Source organism: Mastigoproctus giganteus, chromosome 11, assembly GCF_048544385.1.
Source record: "Mastigoproctus giganteus isolate SK-2022 chromosome 11, ASM4854438v1, whole genome shotgun sequence".
NCBI classification, from domain to species: Eukaryota; Metazoa; Arthropoda; class Arachnida; order Uropygi; family Thelyphonidae; genus Mastigoproctus; species Mastigoproctus giganteus.
In genome coordinates this window covers 79,579,321-79,606,583 of record NC_143585.1, presented here as the reverse complement: position 1 = coordinate 79,606,583, position 27,263 = coordinate 79,579,321, and the positions used below count along the sequence as shown (strand labels likewise).

The 27,263-nt window shown below is 37.2% G+C and overlaps 1 protein-coding gene across 6 annotated transcripts in view; it reads left to right on the top strand.

Annotated features, from left to right (window-relative positions):
• Positions 1-27,263, top strand: part of LOC150078178 (FERM domain-containing protein 4A-like) — a 418,597-nt gene that overhangs the window by 276,701 nt on the left and 114,633 nt on the right. For all 6 annotated transcript variants that reach the window (XM_090384903.1, XM_090384902.1, XM_090384904.1 and 3 more), the window contains exon 6: positions 13,846-13,925. In XM_090384903.1, coding sequence (XP_090241029.1) covers positions 13,846-13,925 — 80 coding nt within the window. The remainder of the gene's footprint in view (positions 1-13,845; positions 13,926-27,263) is intronic.

Sequence of the window (27,263 nt, the reverse complement as noted above, 5' to 3'; positions counted from 1 at the left end):
AAGCGCCTAAGCGACGAAGCAATTAAGGCTATGAGGCATCAATATATTGTATCTGTAATATCGTGTACTCCTCGGTCGATCTGCTGAGCGAAAAACCAGTTTCCGGGAGATAAAACAGTGCAATACTTTGTTGCTTTTTTAAAGAAGCCGATGGCAGTTTGATTCGAACCAGGCCTTTTCATACGGTGTGGAAGGGCGATGATTGTGACTCTTGTGCTAACCGTGCTTGCCTTTGTTGGTCCTGCACTTATGCTAGTTTCGTCATACTCTCTCGAGTCAACTCATTAAAGGCGCCTTTGTAATTTACTCTCGCTGTTCGTTCCAACTGTCGACTTGCTCTGGGCAGGGCCGGTGGAACACGGTAAGCCTGGTAAGCAGGGCATAGAGGCGTAAACATCTGGGGACGCCGAAATTTAAAATTTTTATTATTATAAAATATTTTTATTTAATAAAAGTATCTCAAGGGCGCCAAATACATTTCTGCCTAGGGGCACCAAAAACCGTAGGGCCGTGTCTGGCTCTGTGGGTTTATTCTGTATTCATTCGCGTACAGTGTTTCCAACGGTTGAGTGTGGGTTTACCACTCTTTCTGCTATCTGGCGAATGGACATGACTGCTATATGATGACTTGTACACAATAACTTGGACTTCGGACTGTTTACTATATGTATCTATTTTTTTGGTTGCTTTAATGTATATATTTTTGTGTCGTCTTAGAAGGTCTTTCCCACACTAATTGGGCAAAAACAGGAAAGAGAGTTATGTAAATTATCTGTATATTGGACAGTAGTGTTTCCAAACTTTGAGAGCGGCGCTTAATGCAATAAATATCACACCTCTTGTGACTGGTTCTAAATGTTTTTTTTTTTTGCCTATTTTTTGAAATCTACCCATCCATACTGGGTAGAAATGGCCCGGATTCGAATCTCGTCAATGATGTGAGGAACTTTTATGGGCTTTTTAGTTGGTTGGTCAGTTTCCACTCTTTACCCCCCCCCCCACCCAAAACTCCGATTTTTCGTCTAGAAAGGGAAGCCCACCAAAAATACACGCGATTTACATGCATACACCGATTGAGGTAATTCTAGGTTGACCCTAATATGGTTATTTTTATTCATTTTTTTTAGTTTACCTGCTATTTATTGTGCATTACGTTTATATCCCACTTTTAACTGATACAGACATATGTTGACCTCTAGAATTAACTGTTACTTCCAGAGATAAGGCGTTTTAATGTAAAGAAAAGAAAATCATAATCAAATGCTTCCTTTTATGGAAAACAGAAAAGTGATGCGTACTTTACTTTGTTCCTAGTGATATATGAAGCAAATTATTTTTAAATTGTATTGAATTCTATCTACCATTGAGTGTACATCTTCCTTTTATGGTCGTGTTATTCACGTATTTTTAAAGTGTCCTTAAAGGGCATTTCAGTATGTTTCACAGATAAGACTGCAATGTAAAATTAAGCTTAAAATTTTAAATAGTTTCTTCGCAATCCACAGTTTTTTGGTTAAAGTCAGACTCAGGAGCCTGTTTTATCTGAGAAGGTTTTATCATAAACACACTACAAGAGTCCCATGCAGTTCGTTGGTGGCTCTCCTGTTCTACGCTGATGGACATAAGTAAGAAACCTAATGACCAGTATAGTGGAATGGAAAGATAGTGCAGTGTAACCTGTGTATGTTAATTGTTGCCATATCCTATCTCCATCATAAACTACCCTTGCGGATTGCACAGCATTACGATCGCTGCATTCGTTCCACTGCAGAAAAGGCCTGAGTTTTGAATCCTGCCAAGAGTTTTTTTTTTTTTTTTTTTTCCCGCGCCTTAACTGAGTTAATCAGTCTCTGGAGAGGATTGCGCGTTTCCCTCCCGGAAATTCTTGTTTTCATCCAGCAAAGCGGCCATAGAATGCACGCACATGCAGTTTACCGACGATTATACAGTAGACTGTCGAAATAACGGCACATTGAGATCGGTGCCGGGGAAAAAAAAGAAAAGAAAAAAAAAAAAAAAAAAAAGAAAAGAAAACGGCAAGTCACGTGATTACTGTATTTGTTTAAGCTCGCCATTTTGAAAGTGAATTCTGTACTGATATCACAGATTATACGCTGCTTTACATTTATTTTAAACTAAAAACCCCTCACTATGGCTCCTGATGTTATACAGAGAAGAAAAGAAGAATAATTAAGAACATTAAAGCTTAGTGAGAAACTTGATATGAAATTAGAACGGGCGTAAGTAGCAGTGTATTAATGGCAGAGTATAAAATTGGATCGTCAACATGTTTGTTTTTTATGTGCAGTTAATAAAATTGCTTTCTTCTCTATATCCTTTTTAGCTTCATTATTTTTGCATTAAATATATTTAAAATAAAACTTTCTAAGATAATGGAAAAATCGAAATAACGGCATCTTGAATAACGTAAGGTGCCATTATTCTGAAAGTCTACTGTACTGACACTTCATAGCTTTCGTTGCTCTGATGGTGGTGGGGGAAACACATCATAAATAGTCACACAAGCGAAACCCGAATATTCAGTTGTTTACCCGAAGCACCTTACGTCTACCTTATGATAGGTTTACAATATCAGACAGCCTTTTGTCAGTATTATTATTATTAGCTATATGATGCAAGGAACTTGAGGCTTTTGCTGCACCAGCCGAGGAAAAAAAAAAAAAAAAAAAAAAAAAAATCCAGAGTTACCGAGAGAGAGAGAGAGAGAGAGAGAGAGAGAGAGAGATAAGGGAATCACCAAGAAAGAGAAGAATGATGATGTTCTTGTTTACCTGAGTGTGGTACTTTTTATGTAGATGTGTGTATGGTTTTTGATATTGTGCTATGGCCTATTAGTTCACAAGCTGAAAGTATGGAATCAGTGTGCTAATGCTGACCTGGTTCTCTCAGTACCTAACAGATCTACAGGGAATTGTGGATGGCACTACCTCAAGTTCATTTTCTGTCTTCCCAGAATATACTCTTTGGGTTTTCCTTGGGGCTGACGCGCCTCTGTGGGCAGGAGTGGCAGTGCGTAGCACTCACTTCTTGATTAGACCGGGGTTCGAGCCAGTGACCACCAAATACGGAGGATGCGGAACGGTCAGGGAATGACCACCGCATATCCCCAGAGCAATATGGCCTTAGTTGCTAATGCTCCTAAAAACCAAATAAAATAAAACCTTGCTTTTATTTTTAATATACAGAAATATCAAAAATTTATTCTCCAGAAGTCCATGGATATTTTATATATATAGGTGCATTTGCCATATCCTATCCTGTTTATTTAATCTTCAAATGTCTTATGATTTTACTCTTTAATGCAATCTCTTAAATATTTTATATATATTTGAAAAAAAGTTTAAAATAGTTGGAAACGGAATCTTTCATAATAAAAATAAAATAAAAAGATACAGCATACGTCAGAGGCAGCAAAAAGCATATTCCTCTACATGATGCTTGAAATATAACCATACAAATAAATTAGAATGAGAGTTAAAATAAAATAATGCCAGCAGTATAGCAAGACAAGAGCAAAAATAGTCAAAATTAAACCTAAATTAAATCAAACCAAACAGGGAGGGAAGAGAGGGGTAACAAGAGTAAAAATATTGCAGCAGAAACTCTAAAAATAATTTAGAAAATCTAAATGTAAGAATAATAATTCATTGAATTTTGAAAGCCAATTAAATAAAAATTTTACGGCGGGCACCAGGTACAAATTTATGTGAAATATCACCAACAGAGATGTAAACCACTACAATAAAACAAACCAAAAAATGACCATTATACCCATCTCGACAGAGGACCACAAGGCCAATAATGGTCAGGGAATCACTGCATTTCGATCGCTAGACAAATTGCCGCAAAGGAGAATAGATCGAAAGATCAGTCCGCCACCCGATTCCCAGATCAAACCGCCAATGCAGGGGACTTGAACAGCAGTGGTCTTGATACAGCAAAAATTTAAAAATAGAACAGATACGAGCACTCCTAAATTATTTTAGAGAGTTTCTGCTGCAATATTTTTACTCTTGTTACCCCTCTCTTCCCTCCCTGTTTGATTTAATTTAGGTTTAATTTTGACTATTTTTGTTCTTGTCTTGCCATACTGCTGGCATTATTTTAACTCTCATTCTAATTTATTTGTGTGGTTTTATATATATATATATATATATATATATATATATATATATATAAAGAATATTTATTATTAGTATAAAATATAGTAAGTAGATATATATGCTTAGAATTAGACTAATGAAAATACGGTGTACCCTGGGAGCGATTATACATGTTGACCGAAAGGGGGGAAAGAAAGGAATCGAAATTAAAATAAATGTAACAATAGAAGAAATATACCAAATGGAATTTTGAAGAGACGACCAAGGTGGAAATAGCATTGCAGTGTCATTCATAATTTTAGTGTCTTCTTCAGAGGTCATCCACCAAAATAATGAAAAAGACAGCAATACTCTTACTTCTGTTTCTGACCTGTTCTGTATGTCAAGGTACACGTGCGAAATACCACGTGGTAAATCTAATATAAATTTTGAATATAATTTTGAATTATATTCGAAATTATAATTTTGAATATAATTCAAAATTATAATTATAATAATTTTGTATTATAATTTGAATATAAATTTGAATATAATCCCTCCAATATAGTTTTATTTCAGAGCAGCATCAAGGTTTTATTTATTCTGTTTGAATAAACTTTTGGATTCCTTCACCCCCCCCCCCCCTTCTCACCACACCAGGAATCCAAAAGTTACTCAACTGAACCTGTAAGGCTACCTAAAATCAGTTTTAAAATTAATGACAGCATTCCAGTCCAAATGACCTTTTACTAAGGAAAATAAAAAAAAAGAATGGTATTTCTGTTCAAATAAATTTTTTTTTTTTTTTTGACACTATGAAGAAATGAAATCAGTCTTGCATCGTTATGGAGTTTCAATCAGGAACTTACTCTATACACAACGATATATCAAACCAAGTACCTTGAATTAATGTAATATGGTTTTCTGCTCTGCCCACTAATCTATTGCCCTCGCCAGTAGTACAGTTGATATAAGCACCGTCCTTCCAACACTGGGTACGGTCAACGATGGAAGTAATTTTTATGGGACTTTTTCTTGACATGGCTGAAGTTAGTCAGTCTCAGGCGAGGCTAGCGTGTTTTTTTTTCATCGCCTCAAAACTCTGGGTTTTCTGTCAGCAAACAGACAAATCGACCACAGAATACACAATTTACAGACATAATATATATACGACAGAATATTGTCTAAGTCATTGATGTGCCTAAGCCCTTATAACAACAGCTAATCTATCAAAAATTCTCAACATTAAGTATAAAACTTTAACTCAATAAAATCAACTGGAACTGACTAACTATCTTCAAGTTACTAATTATTCAAGTTACCAGTCACCAGCAGCAACAAGTTTTTTCCTGCTGGAAACAACTTGTTCCTGTTAGGTTAGTTGATTGTAGGGTTTTAGGCACATCAGCAACTTAGGCCATATTTTTCCGTATATAATCTGTTTGTAAATTGTGTTCTGTGGTCGATATGCTATTTGCTGGATAAAAACCCTAGTTTTGAGAGAAAAACCATGCTATCTCCACCCAAGGCTTGCTATCTCGAGCACTTTGTGAAAAAGCTCAATAAAAATTCAAATTTCTTGTGTCATTGATGGGATTCGAACTCTATAGTCTTTTCCAATGGTACGGTGATTATACCAACTCTGCTATCAATGAGGTTGTTAATGCTAGGACCTCATCACTTTTTCTCAACCTGTGATACATGAAATTGACATCTCAAATATTGACAAAATTCTGGTAAACCTCCAAGAACAAAGCACTATTCTCTCGATACTGAATGGCATTCTAAATTCAATGACCTTGATTGCTTCAAGCACTTCCTCCCGGCTAGTACTGTTCCCTTTTTAAATCCCATCAATGAATGGACTTCCCACTGATGCTGTTGCTTCCCATATTAGCATCACTGAGATCCAATGCTCACAATGTAGATTCCAGGCTAACATCATAGGAATCTAGCATGTTGGTTGTGCACTGCTCAGCCTATGAAAACTCGGAAATGGGGATCCTGGTGGTTGAAGGACCCAGTTTTAACAACTTTGTCCCCTGCTTCAATAAGACAGGAGACCCTGGGATGGCTAGCCCAGGATCAATTGGGTAGCGGGTTCACCTGCAAGAGCCAACTGTGTCAGTGACATTCCCTACCTTCATGGTCTTAGGGATTGGATTCAGGCTAGAGGAGGTTAATAGGGTACTTGGGTAGCTCAGGCATTTTGTTCTCAAATGCATTTATTAGTAGAAGTAACATTTCAACTATAATCACCGTTCCAGCATTGAAATAATAGATCAGTCAGGCTAATAATTTTCACCATCTCTCATGGTTAGAGGCCTTCCATATAGCTGTGGTAGGTTCCACCATCAATCGTAATGCTGGAACCCACAAACATCTTATTATGGAGGGTATCGTTTTGCAATGTGATGAGAGATGGTGACTTAACAACTTGGCTAATGTACGTTACAACAACAACACTGAGTCTAGCAGTTTATGTCCTCTTCCATTATTCCTACCCTCCCTCCCTTTCTTTTCTTTTCCTTACCAAGTGCAATGTGTAGCTGGGTATCTGTATGCATGTGCAAGGTTACCTTTCTGTATTATAGTAAACTTGCTGGCGTAGGCTTCAGTAAGTCGACAAAGAGACTCTTTGCCTCGAAAGCTACTTGCCCCATTTGCTTCATTTTATGTTTTTTATTCAACTTTGTATTTTAATGTTGTAATTAATTTGTTTCGGTTTTATTTTTAACATAGTTTAATTTTTAATTATATCTTTTTGTTTCAATAAACTTTTGGTTTTTATTTAATTAGTTACCGGTTGAGGTGATATTGTTTTAGTGTGTTTAAACCCCAATGCTCCAGGCCTTTTCTCTAAAATGCATTTATTGCTTGCCAAGGTAGTGACTGTCATAACTGGGCACCATGGTGAATGGAGTCCAGTCACTGAACGAAATAAAAATCTCTGTGAATCCTGATAGTATAAATCTTTTTTCTGGAACCCCAACAAGGTCCTTACCAGAAAATTATGCCATTGAACCAGATAATGTTACTTCAGCAAAGAGGCCCCGAACTAAAACCCTGTTGGGTCCAACATCAAGATACCTGATAATTTACTGAACTTGTGGAATATATCATCCTTCTTTATTCAGGTTTGGTAGTGCTGCCATGCTCTACAAAATCTAAAACTGCTGCATTCTGGGGACATCATTGTTGAAACAAGGTATGAGAAGAAGCACTCAGAACAGTTCCTCTGAGTTCTTCTCATAGTATTTTTCCATCATAGTATTTTCTCATCACTCAAGTTTTTTGGGGTTAATGATGTTTTTATTTTGTGAAAAAGGAAAAGGAACCTACTTTAAATATACCTAAAATACAGAGATACCAAGGTAAAATGTTAAATTCAATAAGTGTTTTGGTACAGATATATATATATATTTTTTTTTTTTTTTCCTATGTTTAAGACGACAAAAGTTTTTCTTTTTCTTGGTTACCTTGCCGATTCTACAGTTCTTGGCTCGTTGAAACCACTTTATCTTCCTTTTGCAAGGCTTTGATTAAAGAGATCAAATGTCTGCATTTCTATAATTACCCCACACTTGAGAATGTCTCCGATCGCTCATTTGGACCTCCATGATTGTCTTTTGAACATAATTTGTAATATCTCCATGCATGGGCAAATAATGTTTTTGTTCACCAAATTTTCAAATACGTGCAATATCTTAATTCAAGTTTAACTGATTTATGTTAAACTTGAATTAAACTATTCAATATCAGTTTAAATTAAACTATTCAATCAGTTAAATCAGTTAAACTATTCAAAGTTGAACTGATTTACAGCTAAGCCAATGTTTCGTGATCGGTTTAATGTTTCAATAAATTTATGAAAATATTAAAAATTGTGTATTACTTCGAAATCCAAAGGTGGTGCACTGCACCACCTTGCACCATGCTGCCAGTGCCCATGTCTCCCTGCAATTTACAATATATTCAAATAGAAATTCCTTGTTACTGAAGCCTATCTATCCAGTTGTGTGATTAATAACATTTGACCTACTACCTTTTCTGAAATTTGTAGGTGGCAGTGACCATTTAAAAATATCAAATTCTTATTCTGATTCATAAATAAATTCATCAGCATCAGCCAAAAAAAACAAAAAACAAAAAAACCCTTATTTCCTCCATCCACTCACTCCAAATGTTTGTCAAGTTCTCCCTTGAATCTATTTAAGCTATCAACTTCTACAACAACAGATGGAAGTTTGTTCCAGCAATCAACCACCTGCTGGCTAAAGGCAAACTTCCGCACATCTATCCTACAACCGTCTTTCCTCAATTTGAATTTATGCCCTCTCAGGTGATTATTCTGAGCAAGAGGAAGAATCCCATCAGCATTGAGCATGCTCAAACCATTCAAGGCTTTATACACCTCAATCAGATCACCTCACAGGTGCCTGGTCTCTAGACACTGTAATTTGCAAAACTTAAGCCTTTATTCTTAAGAGCAACCCTTTGTTCCATTCACTAATCTTGTTGTCCTTCTCTGTACTTGTTCCAACAGCTCAACATCCTTCTTAAAATGAGGCCTCCAGACCTGTATACAGTACTCAAGATGTGGTCTGACCATTGCCTTATACAAGGGATAATCACCTTCTTATCCCTGCTAGAAAAATTCCTGTATATCATTGACAAGACACCATAAGCTACTCTTACAGACTATCTGCACTGCTCAGAAAACTTCATATCTGCCTGCACAATTACCCCCAGGTAATTTTCATTCTCTACCACTGTCAGTGTGGTACAACAGAGTTGATACATTACTCTGGGCATACTGCTTCCCATATGTAGTACTTTGCATTTGTCAAAGTTGAACTTCATTTGCCACCTCTCAGCCCATCTGCTCAACTTTTCTAGATCCTGTTGCAGCAGTGTACTGTCATTAGTGTCATTAACAACCCTGCCAACCTTCATATCATCTGAAAACTTGGACATTAAACCTGATATATCATCATCAATATCATTTATAAATACAGAAAACAACAATGGACCTAACACTGAACCCTGAGGGACTCCACTAATAACATTAGTCCACAAAGAGCAGTGTCCATTGATTACCACTCAGTCTTCTCCCACTTAACCATCCCTTTATCCATAGCAGCAATTTTCCTACAATGCCACACTGCTCCAATTTGTGCAACAGTCTTCCATTTGCAACAATATCAAAGGCTTTTCTAAGATCGAAATATATGATATCAAAGTTATTCTTTGCACCCAGTTCCTTTGTGACTACATCATAGTATCCAATCAAATTAGTCAGACAAGACTTCCCCTTAACAAACCCATGTTGTGACCGAGCTATAACTGAAGTCTTGTCTAGATGATCCTGCAATGCTTCTTTAACCAGTGCCTCTATTGATTTCCCTGGAACAGAAGTTAAACTAACAGGTCTGTAATTACCTGTGTCTCCCTTTGATCCTCCTTTGTGGATTGGGGTCACATTTACACATCTCCAGTCTATGGGTGCCTCCCCTGAGTCTGAAGAAGCTCTCATAATTATGGCTAAGGGTTTGCTTACTTCCTTTGTTGCCTCCTTTAATCTAACCGGATAGATCCCATCCATCCCAGGTGCCTTTTTTATGTTTATCCTCAAAAATTTCTCCTCCACTTCTCAGTTATTACAAAATCATCTAGCTCACTGTCAGAGTTTACTTCACCTCTGGCATTCCCCTTCCTGAATTACTCCTCATGTGTGGATGTAGATACAAAATACTTGTTTAGTTTGTTAGCCACCTGAGCAGGATCCTTAACTGTTGAACCATCAATATCCAGTACTCCTCAGATTCATTAGGGCTATAACATACACTCTCATTTTTCCTTTCCCAGTGCTATGTCACACTAAACAGACGCAACATTGCATTGTCCACCAACATCAGTTGGATGCACTTCCTTAGATTTTGTGTTTCTTAACTAACAGCATAACCCCTTCTCCCTTCCTGTCCTGTCTATCCTTTCTGTACACATTGTACTCCCCAAATTCCAGTTCTGCACTGCTTATGTCTGTGTGACAATTTTTGCACAATATGTTCCCCATTGTCCTGACAGTAGTCAGCTACAACAACTAGTTCCTTTGGGACCAGCACATTCTGCCTTGGGGGTTGTCGCTGTGTTGCGTGATGTCCAAGTGCAAGCTCTGGCATTGATGTGGGCAGCTGAGATCTTGATGGGCCCCTCAATTTAAAAATCCTTCGAGGGCTTATCCACCCTGACCTTCAAGCTCTCATATAAGCCCATAACAATGCCAATTTGGCGCCCGATTTCCTCGCACTCCTTACATCGCGTGCACACAAAGACATTCCCCTTGGCAATATCATTTCCCATTTCTGATTGCTCCACAAACATCAAACAAGCAGTACATTTCAATAGACTGTGATTCAGAGGACAGCTGCCCCCCTCAGTTCTCCCCGAGCCACAGCACTTCCACTAGTGAGCCTTTTGCTTTGCTGCTCTGGTCTGAGTCATGATTTCTATTCAAGTTCAATAAAATTCCAATACAAAATATAACCCTAAACCTATATCCCAATGCAGTTATAACACACACACATATATATATATATATATATATATATTTCGGTATCGAATATTATCTCCGAGTTACGTTATATGACTTTCTTATCCCCTGTCAACTTATATTTATTAATTTGTGATGTTACGTTTGTAGTAACTAGGTCGCTATATTTATTTAGTTAAAAAGTACAATTCAATTGACAATGAAATTTAATAAGATTAATAAATTTTACTGATTAATTGATACTATGCTCGCTATCTAGTTTTCCGTTAAATCTTACACTGGCACACGTATCGTATAACAATGGCGGCAAGTTACGAACGGTTAATCTACGGACACAAGGTATTATTTACTTTCCAAATCGTGCTATCTAAATTCAGAATAAACCATGAAGCTTGACTAGGTCTATAAGCTACTTATAGAAAATAATTTAATCTAACAATTAAGTCAATAAAGTGGCTAAGTATAATTAAAAACTTTTCATTCATGGCAGCTGCAAAACCTGTCCACACGTGGATTTGATACCCTTACCGATACTAAGTAATAACCTACGAAATCTCCAACTAAATTCAATTTAAACTAAAGTATTGTTACTAGGAATATAAAGTAACTCTAAAAAATAAATTAATATGCCAATTTAAGTCAATAAAAAAGCAAAAACTTCTCTATTTGGTGGAGCCGTAAAAACTTCACCTGTTCACATGAACTCTCGCACCCACTCTCATAATAATAAAAATATCTTGTAGATTCCATTCTTCATTTCTTTCAGATGCAGAATGCATTATGCATATCTGCAATAAATATAAGTTTGTAACTGTTTTTAGGAAGTAATTGTCATGTAATCAGAAATTTATATAATAAGGGCTTATTTTAACTTTTAACCTTTATTTGTATTTTTTGAATTCAGAATAGTGTTTTCTATCAATTTTTGTCGTTACAAAGACTTTTTTTTTTTATTGTTCTGCATTGATTAGTATTAGATTAGTAGTAGTACACAATGTTGCAAGAAAGCAAGCTTATGCGGCATCAGTCAAAAAAAAAACTACACTTCCCTTGCACCTGTTCATTCCCTCTAATATTTGTATATTCTTCCTTGAATTTATTTAAGCTATCAACTTCCACAACAACAGATGGAGGTTTGTTCAGTAATCAACCACATGCTGGCTAAAGGCAAACTTCTCCACATCTATTCTGCAACCAGCCTTCTGCAATTTGAATTTGTACTCCTTCATGTGTGTGTAGTCTGAGCAAGAGGAAGAATCCTATCAGCATTAAGCTTGCTCAATCCATTACTTTGAATAAGTTATTAAAAATAACATAACTTTGAATAGGCATGTGTTTATATATTGTGTGTATTTGCTGGGGTGCCACTAGGAGGTGCGTTATTATTTACAGCAACACTAATACCATTTATCGTGGGCAGACAAAATATACTGAACGCAGATGATATCAAGCTACTTATTCCACCGGAACCAACCCCGAAACAATGACATCTATCATTAATAATAAGATCCGCTAGGGCAACTCATGCAGTTTTGTCAATGATATACAGGAATTTTTCCAGCAAAGGTAAGGCAGTGATTATCCCATTGTATAAGGCAATGGTTAGACTGCATCTTGAGTGCTGCATACAGGTCTGGAACTACATGTTTAAGAAGAATGTAGTTCTCTTGAAGTGGGTGCAGAGAAGAGAAAGTAGATTTGTCTAGGACACAAAGGGGTACTCATACTATGAAACACTTTGGTTCTGCAAATTGCAGTACTTGGTAGCTAGCCACTTAAGAGTAGATCTGATTGAAATGTTTAGGGCTTTAAATAGATTGAGTAAACTAAATGCTGGTGGCATCCTTAATCTTTCTTGGACAATGCTTGTAAAGGACATATAGGATGGAAAAAGGATGGCTGTAGGATAGATGTGTGCAAGTTTGCTTTCAGCCAGAGTATAAATGTTTGTGGGAACAAACTACTGTCAGGTGTTATGGAAATGAGTAGTTTGAATAATTTTAAGGAATAATTAGACAAATTACTAGATAGGATGGACAGATGGGGTAGGTATATATTTTTATTTTGGCCAATGCTGTTATTAGCTTACTTTCTTACATCATTTGGCATTACTAATATGCTATTAAATGCCAATGTGGCGAAGAAAAGTTAGTTAACATCAGTACTTTTAAAACTCAGTTAAAAAAAACAGTCTACTGCTTCTATGGTCATCTTTGAAGACACTGATTTCTAGATGAGATCACCTATCTCTGTTAAGCATAGCCTTGACTTCTAATCTGTCTTGGCATAAACATATTACAAATATTGCTTTCTTTGCATAAAAAAAAAAAAAAAAAACTACTCCCTAAAAAAAAAAAAGAGAACTTGGTTTCTATCTGAAATTACTTTTTTTCTAACTACTATGTCACTTTGTACAAATCTCAAATCTGCCCTACCAGGGAATGTTGTTCCAATATATGGGGTGGTGCCACCAAAAACCTCTTTCAAACTTCTATATCTCATTCAAAAGATGGCAGTTAGGTTAATTAATGATCTGTTTCTTACAAAGTCTCTCCACTCTGTCTCATTGGATGTTTAGCTTCTACTGCTTGCCTGTTCTGTTGATATTCCATAGGCATTGTTCTTCTGAATTTGGATCTGTAATTCTCTCTCTTTCAAACCAGTCCAAACAAATGCTGCAATCAGTCAACATTCATTTACTATCCAACTTACAGAACCAACGTTTTATCTTCCTCATTTATCTTTTCTACTTCTGTTCTCTGGAACAGCATTCCTTTGCAAGTATTTCCTGAAAATTAGAATCCGAAGAAATTCGGGTCTAATATTACCAAGTATCTTCTGTCTTCTCAGCCTGCTACCCATACACAGTACTAAGTACTATAGGTTTTAATGCCTTTCATGTTTCGATTTCATTTAAAAAAAAAAAATATATATATATATATAAATAGCGTACATAGTGCTAATAATATTGAAATGGGATTTTCTCCACTTTAAATTATATAAAGTTATATTATTATTTTTCTAATGGCACTAAACGGTATAATTATATACTGTTTAGTGCCATTAGAAAAATAATACCAGGTTGCATGTTAATTTTTGTTGAAATAGTAGTTTGTATACTGAATCTCACAGTATAATTTATAGTAAAACAGTTTTTTTTTTTTTTTTTTTTTTTTTTCATGTTTCTAGGGCACTGTAGAGGTGAGTAGTGAAGTAGCTTTCTGCTTGGCAGCTCTAGTACTTCAGGCAACTCATGGAGACTACATAGAGTAAGTACTGTTTAAATGTTGCCTTTTTGTCATTTATTGGTGGTTTGTCAATTATTTTTTGTGATTCTGATTGGAGAGGTAGCATGAAAATAGCCCATTTATGAAATTATTATTTTCAATTTCCAAAAAAAAAAAAAAAAAAAATACTGTGTGGCTTGTAATCCCTATTTGACATCTCTACCACTAAACTAATACAGGAAAATAATAATATAGGGTTACTATATTATTATTTTTTATCACAGGGAAAATCTTGGCCCTTCCCTAGAAATTTGTCATTGCAATAAAAGAGTTGGTATTATTGGATTAGCCCACGGATGAAGGCAGGATATGGATAAATTCACTGAAGGGCTCAGTGAGAAAATGTCATACAGTCATGCCAGTTCTTTGTTTAGATTTTTTAAGGAATAAAAAGGGATATTGTAAAAATATTTCTTTTCTTCCAGTTTTAATGTCTAAGTGAAAAAAAAAAAAAAACAAGAAAAGAAAAATTAAAATAATTTCACAGTAGCATTAATTAATATAACCTATAATTTTAATACTTCAATATATAGCATAGCTGTAAAATGTGTACTGTATAAAAGTTATTAGTATATGTATTTTTTCCTTTTACTTAATATGGCATTTACAAAACAATTTGCATAATATACAGTTTTATAGAAATTGAAGGAATGCAAAACGTTCTACTTATTGATACAATTGTGAAATATTTTTTTTGCATGCAAGTAGTGTATTGAACCACAATCTGATTTTTTTCCCCAATTAGTTGACCTTTATCTGTTCTTAAGTAGTAGTAATGCCAAATGATGCAAGAAAGCAAGCTTGTATAGCATCAGCCAAAAAAAAAAAAAAAAAAAAAAAAACCAGTTCACCCATCCATACCCTCCAAGAATTTGTGTAGTTCTCCCTTGAATTTATTCAACCCATCCACTTCCACAACAACAACAATCTGTCTGAAAGCAAACTTCCTCACATTTATCCTGCAACCGTCCTTCCTCAACTTGAATTTTTGTTTCCTCATGTGTGTAGTCTCATCAAGTGGAAGAATACCATTAACATTCAGCTTACTCAATCCACTCAACCCTTTAAACATCTCAATCAGATCATTTCCCCTGCCCCACAGGTGTCTGGTCTCGAGATGCTATGGTTTTCAGAACTGAAGCCTTTTAAGGTAAGAGCGCTCTTTTCAACTAGATTGGTAAGACCAATCTAGTTGCCCTTCTCTGCACCCATTTCAGCAGATCTACATCCTTCTTAAAGTGAGGCCTCCAGACCTGTATTCAGTACTCAAGATGCAGCCTAACCATGGCCTTATACAAAGGGATAATCATTTCCTTATCCCTACTAGCAAAGTTTCTGTATATCATTGACAAACCCCATGAGTGAGCTGTTCTGGCAGCATGTCTGCACTGATCAGAGAATTTCATGTCTGACTGCACAATTACCCCCAGATCTTTTTTTATTCACCACTACCCTGAGTGTAGTACCACACAGTTGATAAGTTACTTGGGGTTACTGTTACTCTTGTGCAGTACCTTACATTTGTCAATGTTGAACTTTAGCTGCCATCTCTCAGCCTATCAACTCAATTTTCTTAGATCTTGTTGCAGTAGCTCATCCTGATGACTGTCGTTAACCACCCTGCCAACCTTTGTATCATCTGCAAATATTGAAAACAATAATGGACCGAGCACTGAATTCTGGGGAACTCCACTAATAAATGCTGTTCAACAAAAAAAAAAATTCTTTGAATTTGTTTCCTTTCTTAAAATAGGCAAACTTTACTAATTTTGGGTCGAAATTTTTTAATTAGCTCTAGTTTTTGAGATACAGTACTTTCAATATCGTCTAAGAATATAGTAATTTCGGTAGTATTCGGAGTGAAAAGTAATATTAAAACAATCTCATATTTACATTTTCTTGATACAACATAAATCACCGTTGTTTTTAATTAAAACATAAAGAAACAAGAACACAAGAAAATTGTACAGGAACCGAAAGTATTTTCTCAAAATGTGGCCTATTCACGACAGCACCTTCTTTTCACTTGTCACTTGTATTCCACTTCCAGGGCATCTTTTTTTACTGTCCAACAGTAGTCAGCAAGCATAGAAGCCTTCCACCTGCCCTGATATCTTCTTTCCATTGCTGAAATGTCTTGGTGGAATCGCTCACTGTGCTCGTCACTCACTGCACCACAGTTGTCAGGGAAGTCCAGATGAGAGTCGAGAAAGTGGATTTTCAGTGACATGTTGCAGCCTAATTGATGATTCTTTTCTAGAAGGTTGTTCAGTCTCAACATAGTTTCCAGCTCTTCAGTTTCCCAGGAAGTCATGCATAACACTTTTAAAGGTTTCCCAAGCTGCGTTCTCATTACCCTGGAGGACTCGCTTAAAGTTTTCATCCCTTAAAAGATCACGAATTTGCGGACCAAGAAAGATTCCTTCCTTAACCTTAGCATCACTCAGCGGTGGAAATTGTTCTCTCAGGTACTTGAAAGCTTCTCCATCCTGGTTCATCCTCTTAACAAAGTTATTCACGAGTCCCAGTTAGATGTGTAAAGGTGGCAGAAGAATTTTGCTTCGATCAACCAGAGGATTGTGCTGGACATCCCCCCCCCCCAGCACAGATTTTCCCTTAGAGGCCAGATTTTTCTCTTGTAGTGTGAGGATCTAGCCTGAGTGTCCCACTCACACATGAAACAGCAGTACTTTGTGTATTCCAACTGCATGCCCAGCAGTATTGCAATCACCTTCAGGTCTCCACAGATTTGCCATTGGTGGTCTTTGTACTTCATTGCTTCCAGAATTAATTTCATATTCTCATATGTCTCCTAAATGTGGACAAGTATTCAAGTATTTGTGTTTGTTAGGTGGGATCCAGGGTTTCCCCTATACACCGCAGTGTACTCTAAAAGCATATCGCTGAGCCGGCAGAAAAAAAAAAAAAAAAACTTTTCAAGGAAAGAACAACTAATAAAATGTTTGAACCCGTTACTGTGTGTAAGTGTGTGTTCTGTTGTATGTTGTGTGCCGGCTCCTGGCATTTCGCAGTCTGGGGGCAGAAGCAATTTCCTTCTACCCCCAGACTCCCGTCCCTAGCCACGTGGAGGCAGCCAGGAACAACTATACTTCATACTGATGCAAAACATCAAGAATAAATGGGAAGGACTTAGTAGGAAAATAGTTAGAAGAAAGAAACGGAAGAAATAGGTTAGAAAAGGAAACAGAAGAGGAAAAAAGAATTTCCTCAACACTAGTGGCAAATAATTAAAAACATTTCAACAAATATTGCTTTAAAACTCTTACTATTACAAAATATTATTTATATTTTGTTATATAAAATCTTCCAATTGAAAGCAAAAATAAGTAAGTATATTCAACTACAGTTAAGTTAAATTTGATTCAATAACACCAATTAACTTATTACAACAAAATTCAGCAACTATTGGAACAACACTTAAGTAAATAATTACATTTACCATTTAACTTAATGAATCAAGCACCAGCCCGAATGGGGCTGAAATTTACAAAATCTCAATTTCTGAGAAGAGATATACATATATACAAAACTAGAAAACAAACACAGAACAGACTCAGAAACCCAAAAACAAAACCAGGTAATAACTGTAAGTTACAATATAATACAAAAGTTCTAGAAGAGTTAAAACTTTGTTACATATTTACATTTAACTACGAGCTAAGACATCTCATTTACAACAGAAGTACAAGAAGAAAGACTCCACCCCAACCAGGGCAAAACAAAAACTGTGCATTATTATACCTAAAACACAAGAGTTAGATTCCTAATGGTGTCGATGTTATCTAAGAACTATCTGACATTAAGATTTTCCGACGTTTGAAAACCTTATCCGCAAAAGTTGAAAAAGCCCCAAACAATTCCAAAGAGGAAACCAAAAGAGGAAACTCAGAAACATCAAACACGTTTGTTATTAATTGAAAAGGAAGCCGTAAATCAACATATAAAGGACAGTCTAATATTATGTGTGGAACTGTTTCCAATTCACCACACAAACAGTTTGGAGAGTTAGCAAGACCGAAATGAAAAAGCTTAAAATTAATGCTACCGTGCCCAGAAAGAAGAAAGGTGAGATATAGACCTGGCGTAAACCAGGGAAAGTTATCCCTAGTAAAAATTTCTACTGTAGGTTTAAAACTATAAGTTACTCTTCCTTTTGTATTAAGATTCCAATCCTGTTGCCAGGAATCTTTAAAGAGTGCTGTCAACCTTTTACATTCCTCCTTATAGGTAAGATCCAAATTGTTAGAATACTGGTTCAATTGGACAAGAATACCTCGACTTTTATGGAACATAAGAAAATTTTGAATAACCTCATATTGAATTGGTAATTTCCCAGTTAAAACTAACAGGGCTGGGGTAGAAATGGTTCTGCAAGCACGTGATGTTGCTAAAAGGAAAAAACGTTGCGCTTGTATAAGATACTTTGCAACCATAGTTGTAGTACATTTACGGCCCCAAGCACCAGCAGCATAGACAATAATCGGGATAAAGATGCATCTGTAATATGTTCGAAGCACACTGGATTTTAAACCAGAAGTACATCTTGCTATATGAAGTATTTTGCCAGTGAGGATTTTAATTTTCTTTAGCAAGTATTTCGCATGCTGGACGAAATTTAGCTTATTATCCAGCATGACTCCTAAATATTTGAAAGAAGTTACAAGGCCAATAGAATTATCATTAAGTTTTACGGTTGGTGGTCTGTTAACAGCTAGCCGCCCCTTCAACAGCATCTGCTTTGTCTTTGAGACTGAGACCTCGAGCTTATGCAGTTGGCACCAGCAGTCAAGATCAAGGAGTGCGTCATTGGCACGTTCCTCCAATCCCAACCTGGAATTACCAAGGATGAGAACGACCAAATCATCGGCATAAGCAACTTTATGTGTATATGGTAGATTTTGAGTGAGCCACCCATCCAGAACAACGGACCAACAAATTGGTCCCAGAACAGAGCCCTGGGGGCAGCCACGAGTAACCTGTCTCTTTACAACTTCAAAGCCAGAGGAGACAACAATGTTACGGTTTGAGAAATAACTTGATATTAACCTGTATAAAGGAATGGAAACCTCGGCCTCCCGAAACCTCGCGAGGACACTTTGCCACCATAAGGTGTCAAAGGCCCCCTTGAAGTCTACAAAGAGACCAAGGACATATTTGCTATTAGAGGCAGCTGTCAAATCAAGGGTGGCATTAATGGCATCCACCGTTGAGTACCCTTTCCGAAAGCCAAATTGATTACGTGCCGAAAGAGAATGATTGTTATAATAAATCTGAAAACGAAGTGAGATTAATTTTTCTAGTACTTTGCTTAAAGCAGGAAGTAAAGCAATAGGCCTATATGAAGTAACCATATTTGCCGGTTTGTCTTGATGTTTTAATAATATTTTCAAATTTGCTACCTTCCAAGAATCAGGAAAACAACCACCAGCCAAACAAGAATTCAATAAGTCACTAATGCAAGTCGGGCAAAGCTTCCAGATTCGCTTCAGTATGGACACCTCCATCAAGTCCAGACCGGGACATTTGCCCGAATTAAGTGAACTGATGGAGTTGTCGATTTCAAAAATGGAAAAAGGTTCCTCAACACTTGAAGCAGAGTAACAAAGATGATTCAATCTTAAGGAAGTCTGCAAAGGACTCTCAGGAACGGTGATATCATCCTTTATTATTTCTTGTAAAATGAGAGTGATGGATTCCTTCCAAGAAAGAGTTTCCGTGAGATCTGGTTTTAGGATTGAAGAATGGATCAGACCAGGGTGAATCTTCTCAGTAACCAGTTTGAACACAAAACCCCAAGGGTCAGAATTTAAGTTTTTTGAAATTAGATCATCCCAAGCTTTTCTCTTACATTTATATATAGTATTGAAATAAGTTCTCCTTGATGTTTTATACTGTTCGTAAAAAGTCTGTATTTCCGCCTGGGGTCTGTGTGAACGCTTAGCCCTTTGAAATTTTCGCCTTGCAGAGCTAAAAGCTTTTCTCAGGTTCGAGAGCTCAGACGTCCACCAAGGGACGGAAGAAGGGGAACGAGAACATTTCTGCAATGTAGAGTCACAAACAAAAGAGAATAACTTCATAAATTCTTCAAGATGGGAATTAGTGTCCAGAGAATTCAGAAAAGCAATACAGGTAGGAGTAAAAGTATCCAAAAATTTTGCATCAAAAAGTGACCAATCTATATTAACTGTTCTATATCTGGGAAAATCAGCTGTGTGTCTGGAAGGGCCCAAGGAAACGTTAAATTTAATGTGGAATACAATGGCATTATGGTCACTACCGGACCACGTGGGCTGAACCGACCAAGAATAAATGTTACTGCCAAAGGCTCTGTTGGTAAGAGTTACATCAACACTGGACTGTCCGGAAGCAGAAACAAAAGTTGGAGGTGAATACGGAATGTTCCAAACCGTTAAACCTTTAGAAAAAATTAACTCCTCAAACAACTCACCCTTAAGATTTGGAGGAAAAGAAGACCAGAGCGACGAAGAAGAATTAGAATCTGTCATAATTAGTAGTTTTTCACCAGCTAAATGCGATAATACGTGGTCCAGATAGATTAAAAAAGGCTCAATTGGCTGTACACCTTGTGAACAACGCATGTACAATGATATAGCATAAAACTTTTCAAACGGACCCTCTATGCAGGCGCAGGCAGCAAAATTAGAACACAAGGTATTAATTTTAGTAACAACCAATGAGGGGTCAGCCACCACCAGGGCTGCCCAAACCATAGCCCTGGCATTCCCCCCAGTACCAATATGCTGTATATGAGAAGAGACTATTCGAAACGAAAAAGGAAAGCCTTTAACCAAACCCTTTACTGAATATAATTCTTGTAAACCCATAAACGAAATCTTTTTATCAATTGCAATTTTTGCTAAGTCATTAGTAACTGAAGCTGACCTCTGACAATTGAGTTGTATAACTTTTAGCGAAGGACTAAAAGAAGAATGGAGGATTCTATTGAAAATTAGTTTTTGAGCGAATCAGCTCCTGTGCTCGAATAAATTCCGGGCAGCTAAGATCCCTATAAGAGTGTTTACTATCCTTTCTCCTCACCTTACAGTTAACGCAGCAAGGGGGGGGAGTCTTTCTTAGTACAATTGTCAAATTGGTGACCTTGATCACCGCAGTGACCACATACATTAGCAGTTTGTTGACAAGTTTTTGCGGAATGACCATATCCTAAACAACGAAAACAGCGCGAAACAATGGTAAAGTCCTTTACACTGTGGGCTGTCCAGCCCAAGAAAACTCTACAATCCGAACTCAATAAGCAGTGTCTCATTTTCGGGGAAACCTCGAAAACTAAATGACAAGTATTTTTATTTTTCGAGCCAAACCTGAATCTTACTTTAGTATTTGTTTCAAAATCCTTTTTATCAATTTTATTACAGAGATTTTTCTCAAACAAGTCATCCAAAAAGTCCTCATCTGAGGAATCCCCAAGGATGTCAAAAACTACCAAGGTTGGGTTTAACTTCTTAGGATGTTCTATGTGAAGATCGCAGTCCGCAAATTTACCACAATTCTCCAAAGTACGGAGATCATTCTCAGTAGCAGTCTCTATTACTATCCCTTTCTCCCTTAGCTTTCGCACTGATTTAATCTTAACCTTCTTTAACTCTTGCTTAAAATCCGAAGAAAGGAGTTGTTTTACATCTTCGCTTGACGTTACCGTACTGTTTACGCCAGCTTTGACGAAGAGAACGTGTTTCGATTGAGCACCCGAAGGTGGAGGGGCTAGAGCTGGACCAGTTTGAGGTCTTAAATTAGTAGTAGTTACTGTAGCAAACGTGGATGCTGTCGAGGGATCTGAGGAAACAGACAAGGGTTTGGAGATTTCATCCAATTGCTGCGTCAGCGTATCCAATTTTATTTGGATATCCTTCAATTGGTTATCTTTAGCCAGCAAGCTGGCAGAAACATCCTCAAATTTAGTCAAGAAGTCTTCCACAGTTGCAAGTTTTGTACGAAGTTCTGTGATTTGGAAATCCTTTGATGTTAATAGTTCCTTCAAATAAATATTATCTGTAGCTGCACCCTGCAAAGAAGCAATCTCCTCCTTAAGCTTTGAAGTCGTCTCAACGTCTTTGGCAGCGAAGTCGTTGAAAAATTTCTTCTGTTCCTCCAAAGCAAAGGCCAACTTCTGAATTATCTCCTCCACACCATTCCAAAGTTGCCAAGATGATGTAATAAACTTAGATGGAATGCCCTTATACGAATGTGAAACTTCAGAAAACTGATTCTTATAAAAGTTAAAGGCTGAAATCAATTCAGAAGGATTACTAATGTCCACAATCAAGTTCTTGAGACTCTTAGACTGAGACTCATTCAAAGCCAGAGGGCCTTCAACTTTAGAAGGAGTACTGGTAAGAATCGAACCAATGGGTCCAAACTTCTGTGTAAGAGAACTGTCCAACACTGAAATGTTCAATAGTTGGGGACACTTACCTGTATTATCATCACGAGAAGTACTTGAGCTGGTGGAGCTATCCATTTGGAATGTAATTGTACCTAAAGTTTGATAATGAATAGTTCTGTTTCTACTCACCAGGGGCGTTCAAAAAATTCACAAAAATAAGTATTTTTATTCTGAATTACCACACCAAAAATGAGCAGGATCCGCCCAATAGGTATCGAGAAAAGGGCGATTTAAGTTTAAAAAATAACAGCCAAAACCAGCCCAAAAATAATATTGAAGGCAGGTTTGAGCAAACAAGACAATTATGCTTATATCTCAGTCCCTAATAAGCCAAAACCCCCAAAACTTTATGGAGGGGGTCTATAGGGCATGAGAAGAAAGTATACTAAAGGGCAAAATATTAGGAGAACCCAAACAAAAGTTACAAAATTTAAAAGACATAGTGATAAAAATGGCAATTCAAGTATACACAATATTTTCAAGGTAACTATTGGTTACCAAAACAAATATATTATAGTCAATGATAATGTTTATATAACAGTGCAGCCAATAATCTGCACCAAAGATAGTATAACAAGCTAAAATGGTATTACCAACAGTCTGTAATAACTCAATATACAAAAACGCTATAGGTTATAGCTACACCACAAAATGGCGACTCCCATATGGAGGCAGCGATGCAAACACAAAATGGTGACTTACAGCAAACAAAAGTCCGCCAAAACTCAATGACCTTTAAGCCTATTGGTCAAAGAGAATGGGGAAGACAGTATGGCTGCCAGTATTATTCCAATTTATTTGGTAGGCAAGAGCTGAAAAAATATAAATCATGGTAATGGCTGGCTATTTGCACAAAACAAATTAATCTTCAGTACCCCAGTGCAACAATCAGCCACCCTAGAGTTCCAGAATGGTGTCAAGACCTTTAACAACCCCAAGCTTGAGGGTCAAAGGCCAAAGCAGAAAAAATTTCTGTAAGTGAAGGGAAACAACAACGTTAAGTGTCAGCCATTGTTCAATGTTATCAATAGCGATAATTTCAATAAAAAATGCAAACTAAGGATGAGGAGCAGAGCACTATCCCTTCACTCACAGAGCCAAGAAAGTTATGAGTACACTCACCATAATTTCTTTGTTATGGGGACATACTTTTACAAAGGTGGGGTGGCCTAGAAAACACTGAAAAAGATAAATCCTGGGAGACTAAGAAAAACACGTCTGAGCGTATATAGAGACAGGTGCACTTTTTCTCCTAAATGTGGACAGCATGGCCTAGAGGAATTGAAGGAAGAGCATTGCCATTGTGGAGCAGAACAGCTTTTAAACTTAGCTTTGATGAGTCTATGAATAGCCTCCAGTCCTGTGGGTTGTGCTCCACATTCAAAGCTGACATCAAACCATTGACATCACAGCAGGCAACAAGGTCGTTTTCGCTTTTAAAATATGGAGTCGAAGCATTCTGCCTGCTCCTGTACATGGACACTTTGACATTTGGTTGCAGAAGATTTCACTATTGAAGCCTTGATACCAGAAGCTCTGCTTTATCTTTTGATAGATCTAGGTCTTGAATTAGATCACTTAGTTCACCTTGAGTTGAGTGATTCTGTGTGACTCACTCGGCAACTCAGGTTCTGGCACAAAATCAGGATCTTGTGATGTTGAAGGCCCAGGTTGACCATCATTCCTCACATTGTCCCCATCTTCATCAGACTCCAAAGTGTACACTTCTGGAGGGTGAGGTACAGGCAGACCATCCCCATGTGCCACTGGCGGATAGCTGATGGGATGTTGGGGTATTCCACTTCCTTTTTTTTGACATGCCATGCTGAAGACGAGGCACCATGCAAAAATAAATAGTCATTTACGTGATTTGAATGCTCCCTCCAAATCATTGGGATGGCAAAAGGCATTGAACGCCCTTTGTTATTCAACCATCCACGGAGATTTACAGCACTTGTGCAGCAAATATGAGGTGCCCAGGATTTGTCTTCATCCCCTACCTTACAGCCAGAATAATGGTAGTAGGCTGTCTTCGCAAGTGGAGTCAGTTGCTGTTTCCAAGTGGAAAATGTCACATCACAACACATTTATGTGGCATCCTGGCTTTTTATGGAATTTTTGTCCATAAACCTGAAAAGAAAAGAAAAGAAATGAATGGCACTTGCAAGGTAAATGATACACAGAAATACAAAAAAAAAAATAATAAATAAATAAAAATAAATAAACAAATAATAAAAAAAAAAAAAAAAATGCCATATCGGTTCCTATTTCAGTGTTACCAACCTATCTATTCTTTAGACTCCCAAATTCTCTAGTGTTCATCAATATTCCCCTAAATCAGCGATTCCCAACCAGTGATTCGCGAAAGTGTTCTGGGGGTTCGCACTAAAAATTCTGTAATGGCGTCTGCTTAGATTTACATAGGTATATTATTGTAAACTATAAAATATAACTAATAATAAACAATAAAGTAAAATCAAATTAAATTAAAATTAAAATCAAGAAAAACAGCAAGGATTTCTTTACTTATATAAACTCTAAAAGGAAGGGGATTAATATGATTGGTCCACTTGACATCGATGGTTCGACTGTTGATGATCCTGCTCAGATAGCAAACAAACTGAATGAGTATTTTGCATCTACATTCACACGTGAGGAATTATTACAGTTTGAAAATGGAAGAAATTTATCACATTTTAGCAGTGTGCTTAATGATTTTGTAATAACTGAGAGCAAAGTGGAGGAGAAATTGTCGAAGTTAAACATAAGAAAGGCACCTGGGGTGGATGGGATCTATCCAGTTATTTTAAAGGAGGCGGCAAAGCAACTAAGCAAACCCTTAGCCATAATTATGAGAGCATCCTTGGACTCAGGGGAGGTTCCCACGGACTGGAGATGTGCAAATGTGTCCCCAATTCACAAAGGTGGATCGAAGGGTGACACGAGTAATTACAGACCAGTTAGTTTAACTTCTGTTCCGGGTAAAATAATGGAGGCACTGGTTAAAGATGCATTGCAGGATCATCTAGACAAGACTGCAGCAATAATTCAAACACAGCATGGGTTTGTTAAGGGAAAGTCTTGTCTGACAAATTTGATTGGTTATTATGATGTGGTCACAAAGGAACTGGATGCAAAAAATAATTTTGATATCATATACTTGGATTTCAGGAAAGCTTTTGACACTGTTGCGCATGGAAGACTACTGCACAAATTGGAGCAGAATGGTATTAAGGGTAAGTTGCTACAATGGATAAAAGGATGGTTAAGTGGGAGAAGACAGAGGGTGGTAATCAATGGGAGCTGCTCTTCGTGGACTAATGTTATTAGTGGAGTCCCACAGGGTTCGGTGTTGGGTCCACTGTTGTTTTGTGTATTTATCAATGATATTGATGAAGGTATATCAGGCTTAATGTCGAAGTTTGCAGATGACACAAAGGTTGGCAGGGTTGTTAATGACAGTAATGGCAGTGTGCTACTGCAACAGGATCTAGATAATTTGGGCAGATGGGCTAAGAAGTGGCAACTGAAGTTCAACCTTGACAAATGCAAAGTACTGCATATGGGGAGAAGTAACCCCAGGGAAACGTACCAACTGTGTGGTACTACACTTAAGGTGGTAGAAAATGAAAAAGATCTGGGAGTAATTGTGCAGTCAGATATGAAGTTTTCTGAGCAGTGCAGACAGGCTGCTAGGGCGGGTCATGGGGTTTTGTCAATGATATATAGGAATTTTGCTAGCAGGGAAAAGGAGGTTATTGTCCCTCTGTATAAGGCAATGGTCAGGCCACGCCTTGAGTACTGCGTACAGGTCTGGAGGCCTCATTTTAGGAAGGATGTAGATTTGCTTGAGCGTGTACAGAGAAGAGCAACACGATTGGTGAGGGGAATGAAGGGATTCTCTTACCAAGAGAGGCTTAAGTTCTGCAAATTGCAGTGGCTGGAGACTAGGCACCTGTGCGGTGATCTGATTGAGGTCTATAAGGCCTTGAATGGGTTGAGCACACTGAATTCTGATGGGATCCTTCCACTTGTTCAGATTACGAACCTACGGGGACATAAATTCAAATTAAGAAAGGACAGATGTAGAATAGATGTGCGGAAATTTGCCTTTAGCCAGCGGGTGGTTAATTGCTGGAACAAACTTCCATCTGTCATTGTGGAAGTTGATAGGTTAAATAAATTTAAGGAGGAACTGGACAGGTATTTGGAGGGAATGGTGTGATTTTTTTTTTTTTTTTTTTTTGGCTGATGCTGCATAAGCTCCTACACTTGCTTTCTTGCATCATGTGCCACTACTACTACTACTAAATAAAAAGTAAAGAATTACCAAAGAAAGAAACCACATTTCCCACAATTCCTTATAATTAGTTTACTATCTTACAGTATATCATGTTAAATAAATATGTTTTCCATACTAAATTTTTTTTCATTCTCAATGACCATTGTTATGTATAGGTCCTTTTTTTTTTTTTTTAGAACCAAGAGTACTTAGTACTGTCCATGGGTTGAAGTTTGAAAAGATGAAAGAAGATACTTGTTGACATTAGACTTGAACTTCTGTACATTGTAATTTTCAGGAAATACGTATGAAGCAAGGTTGTTCCAGAAAAGAGAAGTTGATAGTGAATAAATGAGGAAGAAGAAAAGTTGGTTCTGTGAGTTTGAACTTGGACAGTAAAAGGATGTTGACTGATTTCAGCACGTGTTCGGACTGCTTTGAAAGAGAGAGCGGGAATTATAGAAGCCAATTCAGAAGAACAGTGCTTGTGCAAGTGCCTACAAAAAAGGCATGCAGCAGAAACACAAAGTCTGTGAGACTGAGTAGAAAGACTCTGTTAGAGATGAGCCGTTAATTAACCTAAGTGCCCTCT